General features: G+C 40.7%; 1 protein-coding gene across 1 annotated transcript; it reads right to left on the reverse strand.

Moving 5' to 3' along the window:
- Positions 1 to 771: 771 nt before the first annotated feature.
- On the reverse strand, positions 772 to 11,872 carry gda (guanine deaminase). The gene is made up of 14 exons (XM_061070855.1): positions 11,669 to 11,872; positions 10,957 to 11,045; positions 9,914 to 10,085; positions 9,553 to 9,640; positions 7,508 to 7,613; positions 6,260 to 6,287; positions 6,060 to 6,167; positions 5,619 to 5,726; positions 5,248 to 5,345; positions 4,897 to 4,964; positions 3,618 to 3,764; positions 3,238 to 3,356; positions 3,090 to 3,117; positions 772 to 2,145 (listed from the first exon to the last, which is right to left on the reverse strand). The coding sequence occupies exons 1-14, from the start codon at positions 11,798 to 11,800 to the stop codon at positions 2,072 to 2,074; spliced, it is 1,365 nt and encodes a 454-aa protein (XP_060926838.1). The 5' UTR covers positions 11,801 to 11,872; the 3' UTR covers positions 772 to 2,071.
- Between the last annotated feature and the right edge of the window lie 392 nt (positions 11,873 to 12,264).

Raw genomic sequence — 12,264 nt, forward strand, 5'->3', positions numbered from 1 at the left:
ATATATTTGTACAGGAAGCAAGTCATGCTAATAACTCTGGTGGCCACACTTTAATCAAATATAATAAAAAACAAGAATTGATTATCCGGGGTAATGTTTACCTAAGTAAATAATGAGGCTTCTGTTAAGTACAGAGTGCATGTATTCACTGTGTGCATATATTTATATTGATTATAAATATCCATTCATGCATTATTTGTTTCATAATAATAATGCTAATTTATTATTGCTCACTATCCTGGTTAACTTTACATGTTATAGCTTCAAACTATCAAGGTTGGTTGAACATGGTAGATCGAGCCTGTAGGATTGCTGATCCACAAACAATTCTAAAATATATGACTGTTGAAACTATTTACAAGGCTTCTTTACCACTAGAGGTAAGTGAGATGAGATTTCTTGGATTGTGATAATATTGATATTTCAAGTACAGCGTCCCAAGCTTGTGGATTTGACTGTTAACATGATCCCCGCAATGTGACCCCCCCCCCCCAGACTCCAATGGTCTAGTTGAAGAAGAGGAGCAGGGCCCTTGGTGTCAGCAGGACGTGAGTATAGCCATCTTTATGTCTCTCTGCCATCTTCACCGTCTGAGCTGTCAAACCCAGATGCTGAAGATGGTCTATTAAAGGAGCTGCTCTGTTAGTCGACTGGAGGGGTCAGGGGGGGCATTTTGTTCATCCATATATACCAGGCCATGGTCGTGGATCAGTAGCTGCTGGGTACTCAACTACAGAATAAATAAAAAAACTGCATACAAAACTAAAAAAATAGACTTGTTGGTATTCTTTATTCCAATCCCCCATGATGTGATGCATGAAGAGAATCTTTAACATAAACAATTTGCTGATCTGTCTCAGTTATATTTTGTGATAATAAAATAATTAGTAATATTTCAGTAAAAAAAAAGGAAACTTGTCTTAAATACATCCTCATTTATCAAGACAAAAACATACTCAGCAGTGTGTGCATTTCATTTCCCTTGATTTCCTTACAATTATAAGACAGTGAGGAATATAAATACTAAATATTAAGTATTTCATGTAGATGGTCCTTCAAATCATCTCAATGGTCAAACCATTAGAATTAATATGTAAATATAAGGTTAGTATAAAAATGTATAGTCAGTGACTCTCACAATAAGACGCCAGGCTCATTTCTCTTTTCCCTAAGGTCAACTCAGGATGTGGATTTTGACCAAATCAGAAATGTGTTAATGCAGCTTAATGTTAGATACGATTCTAGTTTCAGTTCATGCACGGAGCAGACCAACAAACGGAAAAGGGACACCGGGCGCTGCAAATAACACAATCTAGTACTGTGTCCTTTTAAACACTCGGTGGATGCATTTGAATGGAGTGTGCAGTGAAAAAAAACAGAATCAGCTCTAACTATTTAAATCAAGGCAATCCCAGTAATATAATAACACATTTTCTAGCTACACTAGAATGAAAATGGGACCATGAACCCACAGTAAGTAATCATTGCAGTCTACATTAGTCCAACACTAATATCTTTCTTCACTTTATTCAATCAATGAATCAGTGAAATATGTATTTGTTAATACTCTACACAGGCTTAAATCCCCAGTAGTTTGATCTTCGTCGGTTATAATGTGTCTATGTAAAAAGTGTTAGTGTACAATGGTGTTAAAATAAACAAAGAGAACCTAAAAATATATTTCATTATGCAAAAATGAGCAACTAACTAACTATCTCTTTAATAACTAACATAAAAAGTGCACTTGATAAATCCCTTATTCCCTGTCCTGACCAGTCACTACTTTGAATTCTTGAGGATAAGTCTACATTTCAGACCAACACTATTTGTATGACCTTCACTTTATCTCATAAATCGCTCCTATTCTAACCTCTGGATTTAACATTAAAATATTTATCATGAATAATAATTTTTGACTTATTTGTCTTTACAGATAAAATAAAAAGTACACCAGTTTGCATCCATATGTCGTTTCCAGTTGATCGTGCCTTTGCTGCATACAGTATATCATATCTTTCAGATGTGTCTTTAGCTTCGAGACAGATGGAAATGTGCAGAGAATCCAAAAGCTTTACTCCACTGGCTTTGTGAAAGGTACCACCATCCTCCCGGCCACGAACACCTCCACTATGTTACGGTCGTCACCTAGAACAGAAGAACAACACAGATGCATTTACAATAGAATTCTAAATAGTCTTCCTCATCTACAAAGCTCTTAATGACATGGTCCCAACATTCCTTAAAGAGCCCATAGTACCGTATCACCCCACTAGAGCAATGCACTCCCAGAATTCAGGCTTACTCATCGTAGGAGCCAGAGCCTTCAGCTGTCAAGCTCCTCTCCTGTGGAATCATCTCCTAGTTTTAGTTTAGGAGCTAGTTACCCTCTCTACTTTTAAGAGATGGTTTAAAACCTTTCTGTATGTTAAAGCTTATAGTAACAGCTGTCTCAGGACTGCCTTGGACCAGTTATGCTGCTATAGGCCTATGTCAGGGACATAAGACACAGCTTCTGTTTTTCTTTCTGCCTCTCCCTCTTAATCACATTCCGTTCTCATCAATACATGTTACTGACTTGACTTATTTCCCAGAGTCCTTGTACTTTCTCGATTGCAGATCCAGGATCACTGTTTCCTCCTCATTGTGAATCATGGTGGCAGATGATTGTGGATTATGACGACGACTAGATTGCTTAGATGTCAAATAAACCTGCCCACATACACTACTTTTATTGGCAATACTATAATCAATTGTCATTGCGTATTGATACACCTCTCCATTTATTGTGGACTCTTATTCTTTTCTCATGAATAATATCGATATTGATGTTATGTTGATGTCCTCTGTTACAGGCTACATCTATTACACTTATGTCTTTGGCCTGGCAGAGATCTCCCTCACTTGCTGCTCTCCCCTAAGTTTGTGCATTCCAATTTTTTTCTGGTAGTTTTTCCTCACTCTAGCTGATGGTTACAGGCAGAGGATATCACAGCTTGTTAAGTCCTATGAGGCAAAATGTGATTTGTGAACATGGGCTACACAAATAAAGTTTGATTGACTAGGAAATATTAACTGAAATGGACACTCACCCAAATTCAAGAACTTTTCCAACAGAATCTGAAAGTAAAATGAAGATAAGTTAGTCTGAAAATGTATATTTGTTTGCTTTTATAAATCTGTACGTGAATGTGTTGGTTTCTGTCGAGTGCTGGATGACGAAGGTGCTCATCCACCAACCTTTGGCTCTTCACACTGGATCAGGTCGATGGGGGCATCACGAGCAGCTAGGTCCACCCTCAGGGCATCGAAATCTTTGCCCACCTCAAAATTCCCTGTTTGGTCATCCAAGGACAAGGCTGTAGACGAAACACTCAGTCAAAGACACTGTTGTACTCTCTCTGCACTTCTGTCAAATTCCAATCAGCCATCATCAACAAAAACATCATGTTTTGAAAGCGACTGGTATTTGATTCTGCTGAGTCACTTGGCGTGGGTGCAGGCACTTGAGCAAGAAAATCAGCACTGCTTGAAACTGTGAGAAGCAAAAAGGGGCTGAACACTCAAGTGTTTTCGTGTTTTCTTCTACACATTGAGTGACCGCTGGTTATGTGTGTTACCTTGGCTCCCGCCTAGTGTGGCCAGTCTGAACACCTCCTCAAAGGTGAGTGTTTTGTGCGTTGGGTCTTGGACGGTCAAGACTTTGGATGTGTCCAAAGCTCTCCTCACAGCGTCCAGCATAGAGGCCGAGTAGCCCCCCGCCACGTCTGATGTAAGATCACAAACATGGGTGGGTCACACGAATATAGGCACATATAAAGACACACAAAAAAATCACAAACATTCACAAGTGTGTGAATGCCTGTGGGAATATGAATATAATACTTTTTGGGAATATTAAAAAAAAAGAATGTGTATTTTCAATTTCAGATTTTCCTTAAAATTCCCCATAACTGAAGATAAAGGGGAGTAGTCTAGTAGAGAATAACCCTCAAAATGCTATGTTTTGCCTCAGCAGAGATAGTCCTTTATCCTCCCCAGAGACAGGCAGAGGGAACTGTGTTACAGTCTGATAAGGGTGATGAGTTCCACATTGATCTGGTTTATAGTATCTACGGTAGCATTACACAAATGTTGACACAACTGAGATCTATGCATAATCTAATACCTACTTTGTAATATCTAAAAAGTATTTGAGACTTTTTAAAACCTAAAATGTAGATGATTGAATTGACCCTGCAGAAACCCTCAGCTCAGATGTTAAGATTAACTTAAAGATGGGTGTTAAAACCAGCTAAATGAAAAGTGATCAGTTGACGAGGGTGTCAGACACATCAGCTGACTGAACTGCCTACGTCAGTAAAATAACTGGACTTGTGTAAAACCAGATGATGCAACCATGTGATGCTCACACGCATGCTTGTGTGTGCAGAGCAGAGGAGTTTTCGAAATGAAGAAATTAAGTTTGTCAAAAAGCATCATGGCAGTACGGCACAGTGTCTAAGGTTGTGGAAACCCCCTGACTAGGTGTCTCACTGCTGTGACCTTGGCAAACAGGGAGGTTGCTACAGCGGAAGGACACAGCAGATAGACACAGAGGAGGATTTCATATATTTTTTCTTATTACGTTTTATGAAGCACCTCTTTGTATTAGTTCTGGCATGTCTTCTTTTTTTTCATATTGCGTGTTATGTAATGCCTCTTTGTATAAGTTCTGGCTTTTGTGAACTTGCGGCCAGTTGTTCCATTTGAGCACCCGTGCTTGTTGTATAAACTCTGCAGAGCTTATTATTAGAAAGACTCAAAAGCAACTCCAGTCTGAGAATTTCATTATTTCAAATCTCAAGATGAATTTCCATCACACACTTGAAAATGTGCAAAAAGTGAATCTGCTCCAACCTGTTCCCAGCCCCAGCTTCACTTTGTGGTTCAGGACGTTGCGGACATCTAACAGTCCACTGCACAATCTAGAAAAAGGGAGAGAGAGAGAGTGAGAGAGAGAGAGAGAGAGAGAGAGAGAGAGAGAGAGAGAGAGATGACTAATACAATGACAGTTGATAGATTCAGTACTTTTATTCTGCTCCAACCTATTTTAGCACATGGATCCATAAAGCGTCCTCTGTATTACATATTTTCATTTAGGCATTCGTGATAATGCCTCACACTTTTTGTGCTATTTTACCGTTAAATCTGTGCTGTGTCAATCATCATGGGCGTAGGCCAAGTCTTGAGAAACACCTTGATACTTACGCAATGTTGGAACTGGGGCAGTGAGACAGAGAGGCTCCCGTCTCTCTGAATCGATCCAACTCTTTATCAGTGAGGTAGCAGCCATGCGCCATCACTGTCTGTGAATCAATCCCGTTACAAATCAAATCAACCCTGTTCAGCAGTTAAGCATTCATACAGTTTTTATTTTGCACGGAAATATGTTTGTGTGTGTGTGTGTGTGTGTGTGTCCTCACTTTTTGAACCACCTTCAAAAACCACCAATTCAGAGTCAAGACTTGGTTTTAGGGTTGTGGTTAGAATTCGGTGATTGTTACGGTAAGATAGATGTACACAGATGTGGGTAAGTTGTGTGTGTGTGTCTGTTTGTGCAGGCAGTGATGTGTTCTCACTTTGTCTGTGAGCAGGTTGTGTTTGTGATAGACCTCCGTGTACGACTCTGATTCAGGAAACAGCTCCTTTACGAACTTCACCTCCTCAACGTTTTCACTGATATGACTCTGGAGATAAACACACACACCAGACATGAGTTAGTTTTTTGTTGGATCTATCTAAATATTCTTCAATTGCATATCTCTTTAAAATATAATTTATGTACAAATTCAACACCATAAAGCTGTAGCATCTACATAGAGCTTGAGGCAGTGAGGTGGCAGGATGAACTCAATCCAAATGCTATTCTGAGAGTACGTTCTTCATTCATCTGCATTTGCATAAGTGTTAGTGTGTTGTTTATGTCATGCTCAAAACCCCCACAGGTCCAAACATAAACCGTCTCCATGGCGACAGTCCCCAGTGGACACAGCCTGGTTTGGTTCCCACAGTGAGCTCACCTGAATGTGCAGGTTGTTATTCTTAGCGATTTCTCCCAGCTGTCCGAGCAAGGCTCCTGTGCAGGATATTGCAAAGCGAGGAGTCACTATCGGCTTCACAAGGGGGTACTGGGAGGGGGAAATAGAAGAATATAATGCAGACCTGTGATTGTTTTACTTGGGTGTTGAATTGTCCTTGTTATCATATTATAAAACCTTACCTTTTTGTTTAAAAGCTCTGCAATGAACCTTGAGGGAACAAAACAATGATTAAAATAGGTGTATTGTAGAGGTAATACTGGTAGGAGGTGTCAATAGGAACAGGATAGGAATTTAAACATCAAGACCATTCTAATTCCGGTCTTATGCCACTCAGACGCCCTGAAACCACGGAACTCATGCTGATGCTCCTCATTCAGAGAAACTTGATAAATTCCCACTAGACTCATATTTATTCGGACATTGTGGCAGTTATTGTGCATCACAGCTTATATATGTGGCATATCTGTGTTTGTAACATATTGTAATCTAAAACCTGCCTCATCATAAAGCTGTTTTTAGACACACAAATTCTGTGTTTACAACAACTGGCATTTTCCCACCATTACCCAACATTCAGGCGATTGGTGGCATCACGAGGATGTAACATATAAATTTCTGCTGTCGAGTTGACGTGTTTTTGTTTATACACATCGACACCGGTATCGGGCTTTATCGCCAAAATCATTCCAAGTTGACATCTTTAGAGCTAAATATCTTTTTCATTTTCTTGATGTTTGCATGTTTTCAAGCCCTGTTGCGGCGAATTTTCTGGAAAATGTCCCACTGTATTCTCACATGGGTTCTTTCTGACATTGCACAAGGAAAAGATTCAAAAATCTCAGCAGCAAATTTGTGCTCTTATAAACAGCACCTCGGCACATCTCCAGGATATTGTCCAGACAGGCACTGACTGATGGTCAGATTAAAGGACACACTGAGAAGGATCCATCTCGGTCAGCAAGGTTCAATTCAGAAACGAGAGAGGACGACTCTCAGCGGAGGCACTTTGATGCAGCGCTGGGAGATCGATACAGACAAAGAGATGTGCAGAGTTTATATAGAGCAGCTCTCTGGGGTAGCACACACTACACATGAGACGTGGCTCATGAGGAATTATAGCCTTGTTTCTTTCCTTCCATGTATGTAGAATGCAAGGAAAGTATTCAGCCTCTGTACAGAGAGCATCCTGAGGTATGCATGTCTATTGACCGTGACCTTTCTTGACAGGAACCACTAAATCATCTTCCACAGGGTATTACATCGATAGATGTGTAACCTTAAAGCGTTAGTGTGTCAAACAGAGAAAGAGAAATACTGTTCCTAAACATCTGTGTCTTTTCTGATACTGTTGTTACTTGTACAGCCTGAGCCGACACGTATATATTTGATCTGCCCTTCCACAGTAGAGTAAGGTTGCATATACCCACCGACAGGTTTCCTCCTGCGACTCCTGGATGGTCTCTTTGTAGTGTTTCACACCGTCGTTCCTGTCCATGCACACCTTACCCACCAAGGCACGCTGTCCAAAATCATCTGCAGGACAAATAAGGATGATTGAGATTACGCCGAGTTCGAAAGACAATCGACCAACATGTCACAGCTTTTTTCAACTTGGACGTATTGAGCATGAAAATACAACTTGCTTCACTTAACATCAAGACCATAATAACATGATCCTAACATGTGAACAAGGTATCTGAGAGATGTTTAATATACAAGTTCCCATTTCTATTGTTCCATTTTTTATTTTGTTATTTTATTTTACTGTTTTAATGTTGTTCTTTTATCTGTATGATCATTTTTTTCTGATTAACACACGCACATGCAACTGGTTTTGAAGGGTGCCATTGAAATGGGAATTTCAATCGAATCAATAATCTGCATAAGGTCACAATAATTAAATATTTTGTCCTTTTATAAGTGTTATCAACAATCCTTTGCTAAATACAGATCAATAACACCTGTACATCATATGTGTTTTGTGTGTACTTCAGAGTTCTCAGATATCAGTGTGTATCATTATATTAATAATACATGTATTTGTATAGCACTTATCTAAACAAGGTTACAAAGTGCTTCACAAAAAAAACCCACACTGAATCATAGTGTATGTGTTGTTCAGCCCTTCCACAAATACTCTTGTTAGATCTCATTTCCTGTGCCATAATGTATAAATAAGGCTATGCACACAGAAAAGAGATGTGAATTGAATATAATCACATGAACACAAGCACACGTACTGTATGGTCATTGAATTGCAACAGTCCTCTGCAAAATGGAACAGCTGCTCAGAACAGGACAAGGGTTCAATGAACCTGGTTACACAAAATGACTACGTAAACCTGCCAGTGCTCAGTATGGTTGTATCATTATGGAAAAGTGAGGACATTTTTGTTGATCCTCGCAAGAGCTTTTCAAGGGTTACAACTTCCTTCAGGGTTAGGATTAGGTTAAGATTAGAATTTGGGTAAAAATTTAGGTTTATTTTAGGTAAAAAGCACAGTAGTCTGAACGAGCGGCACAGGAGATCGGGGGTGTTGAAACAACATTTGTGGAGTCCTTACAGTTACAGCTAGGTTAGGGATAGTTTTGGGGTTCAGCATTAACTTGGGATGATCAGGGTTAGGGTAAGGGTCTAGGGAAAGCACTATGCCAATGAGTGTCCTCACCAAAAGTGTTTGTGTGTGTGTGTATGTACATCTTTCTATAGTTATAAGGGGAAATTTTGGTTAAATACCATATTTGTGAGGACATTTTGACATTGGGAGGCCATTTGGGCTGGTCCTCATAACACATAAGTCTTATTCGAGGGTTAAGACTTGGTTTTAGGGTTAGAAGTAGGTTAGTGTTATGGTTAGGCATTATGTTGTGATGGTTAAGGTGAGGGTAAGGGTCTAGGAAATGAGATGTGTGTGTGTGTGTGTGTGTGTGTGTGTGTGTGTGTGTGTGTGTGTGTGCGTGTGTCTGTTCAATGTTGCATAACATCACATGATAAGGGACAAGGCATAAAGGTGAACAAAGTAAGTGATCATACAGGACCAACAACCTCTGTATGGCTCATTGTTATTTCACCCCTTGTTATAACACCACATGTCCAGCATAAATACGTGGAAAAAGACAAAGGTCCCAATTTAACATGTACTGTAGAGAAACTGACATATGTAGAAAACGATGTGCTTGGGTTAACAGGCTTACATTACATTTTTTTCAAGGGACATCTCTCTTTATGTATGGACCGAAAAAACTCAGGCTTTTGCTCCAAGGTGATCATTTTAAACCACGAGCTGGATATTTTGATGTATTTAAGCCTTTACCAGCATCATGTCACCTGAATGGTTTCACAACACAAATCAACATTTCAGTCCACAGTCCACATCACAGATAGAAAACAATCCAAAGAAGATTTAGGTCAAAATGTGTGTGTTTGTGTGTGTGTGTGTGTGTGTGCGTGCGTGTGTGTTTGATGTCTTACTTGCAATCTGACCCAGCAGAAGTGAGGCGTCGCTGTGTATGGTAGCAAAGTAACATGCAGTGGTTGTTCCGTTTCTCAGGGTCCTTTTCTGTAATTTGCAGGAATCATATTACAGCTTAAAGGTTTAAATTCCTTCTCTTCTATTAACATTGTTATGTCACTGAGTTGGTCACACCCTTGTCAACTCAGGGGTTAGTGTCTAATTGTCAGAAAAACTGCTTTTAAATTTTCCCCACAGCACAGGGTGACCGCCCCTTTGGCATTATCATAACCATTGCATTGTGCCACATGCAAGGCTCCGTTTGGGTTTGCTGTGTGGCTTTAATTCACATGAATTATTTCATGAAACCAGCAAACTCACCACTACTTGTGTGTAGACCCGGTTGGCAAAGTCCAAATCCTTGAAGCGGGACTCTACAGGGAAGGTGTAGGTATTGAGCCACTGCAGCAGGGGCATGTCCAGGGCCGTACCTGCGTAGCTGTACTGGGATGCATGGATGTGGGTGTCCACCATTCCTGGCATGAAGAACTCACTGCAGTGGAGCAACCATGGAAATTGTTTAATAATATTGCTTTAATGTCCAATGCAATAAACAACCTTCATATGGGGGAATGATCCGCGTTCATCTTTGGAACTCAAGTGGTGTAACAAATTCCATTCTCTTGATAAACACTTTGACTGACATCACCCACTGGAACATGAGTTACACCCTACACCACCGTTCAGCACCAGGCAGAGAATGTACTAGCATGTGCACCAGGAGCACAAACACCTGAAGGATGCACTTAAACCTTGTGGATACCAAAACTGGACCGTTGTGATAATGGCAGCAAGATCTATGAAGAACACCATCCCTGCAATCTTCAACAAGCATCACATTCCTGTTTTTCACACCCACGCAGGAACGCCCTGAGACAAAAACTGGTTCATGCGAACAATCACACACCCACAAAACCGCAAAAGTGTGCAGTCCGAAGCAGTGAGGGATTCACAGACTTGTGTAGCAGTGGAAATAACCAAACATTACATAAAACTATGGCTCAACAATTAAAGTTCAAACCCCTTCGGTCATGACTCAGTAATTTACCTACACCTGATGGATGATTGGGACTTATTGAAATGATCGCAATGTAAATATCGGACCACTGAATACAACAGACAGCATTGCTAACCGACCAGGTGACATCCTTGAAGATGACGCCACGGAGATCAACACCAGCTCTGCATCAGTCAGTCTGGACTGATGAAGCCTCTTGGATGAGAGGTGAAACTTTGAGTCCAAATGTCCTCACTATCTGTCAAGTCTAAGTGCTACACTCTCTGACTACCTGAGGTCATTGCATAATAATTGATGTGAAACACAAGCGTACTTAACCAGTGATTAAATCCCTAATCATACTCACTGTTGTTTCAGCTGAGTCACCTCAGACAGACTGAATCCAAACGTCTTAGACAGCTTTTCAAGCTCGTCACCTTTTCCGATGAATGCGATCTGAAGGCAGAATGGAAAGAAGGCAACAGTTACTGGAATCAAGCATAATGACAAAAACGTGTTTGCAGACAACTATCCAGTAGCAGTGAGGCATGAAAACACCGGTCTACTTAATGGAGCATTCATTTGTCATACATTAATCTCACAGTATATCAGCAACTTCAAATATATTCCTTATGTCAGCCTATACACCACTGTGTTGATGCTTCCCTTCATTTACAGTCTTGATTGATTTGATTTCCACTATGTCCCCTTACCATATATATGTATTTATGCATTTTCCTTTGGTTTTTAATGATGTTTTATTGGTCTAAATCCCCTTTATTACAGCCTGGTTACAGAGGCTGTACTTCAGACTATCATACATTTTTTTGTAAGTGTCAGAGCTTTTGGGATAAATTGTGAAAGCTGCTCAACAACAGCTAACTGACAAAGTATAAGTAAAAGATCTCTGTCCGTCCAACTCAGCAGTCTGCCTAATCGTGTTTTTTACGCACGGACAGAATAGTCACAGTGAGCCAACAGATAACAGATATCAATAAAAAACCTGCACACCAAGAGGTGCCCGCGCGGCTTCTCTTAAATACGGATCATATAATCAGATATTAAAATGACTTTACAACCTTTCCCTCCGCGTCCACTCCCAGGAGAGTGTCTTCCAGGATCTGCACGGCCGCTTTCTGCGTCGAATGGATGAAGGTTCCCCTATAGACGTACGAGATCGCTTGCGAGGTGGATCTGTGAGCGTACGCCATCCCTTCAGCAGATCAGCCCGAGTCCAGAAGTCGGATCCCTGTTGCAGCGCACTGGGGTTTTGAGCTGCGCTGACCAGGACGCACGACTCCACCTGACTCCACAGACCACCCGCAGCCAATGAGAAGAAAGGGCGTGCGTCTGCGTGCGCGTTGAGAATACGCTCGTCATTTTAGGTACAAATATCCCCCGGACACAGATTTCCCAAGACTGAGAGGAGTCACACAAGGAGGCGGATACAAGTCTTCCTTTACATCGAGTTGCCCTTTGAACTGTGGCTGTTCAGCTTTTTTTACAGAGAGATCAATAATGCAGGATCACCATGCTGCTCCTCTTGTGCCAGGAATCTATCAGCTCCAATGTGTTTATATGTTATATGATAACTTCAGGTCAAATGAAGGGAACCGGCGCTCCGGCGCTCATGCGTAAATGTGTCATGAAATACCCCATTCCGAATATAAACATA

This window comes from Limanda limanda, chromosome 5 (assembly GCF_963576545.1).
Source record: "Limanda limanda chromosome 5, fLimLim1.1, whole genome shotgun sequence".
NCBI lineage: Eukaryota > Metazoa > Chordata > Actinopteri > Pleuronectiformes > Pleuronectidae > Limanda > Limanda limanda.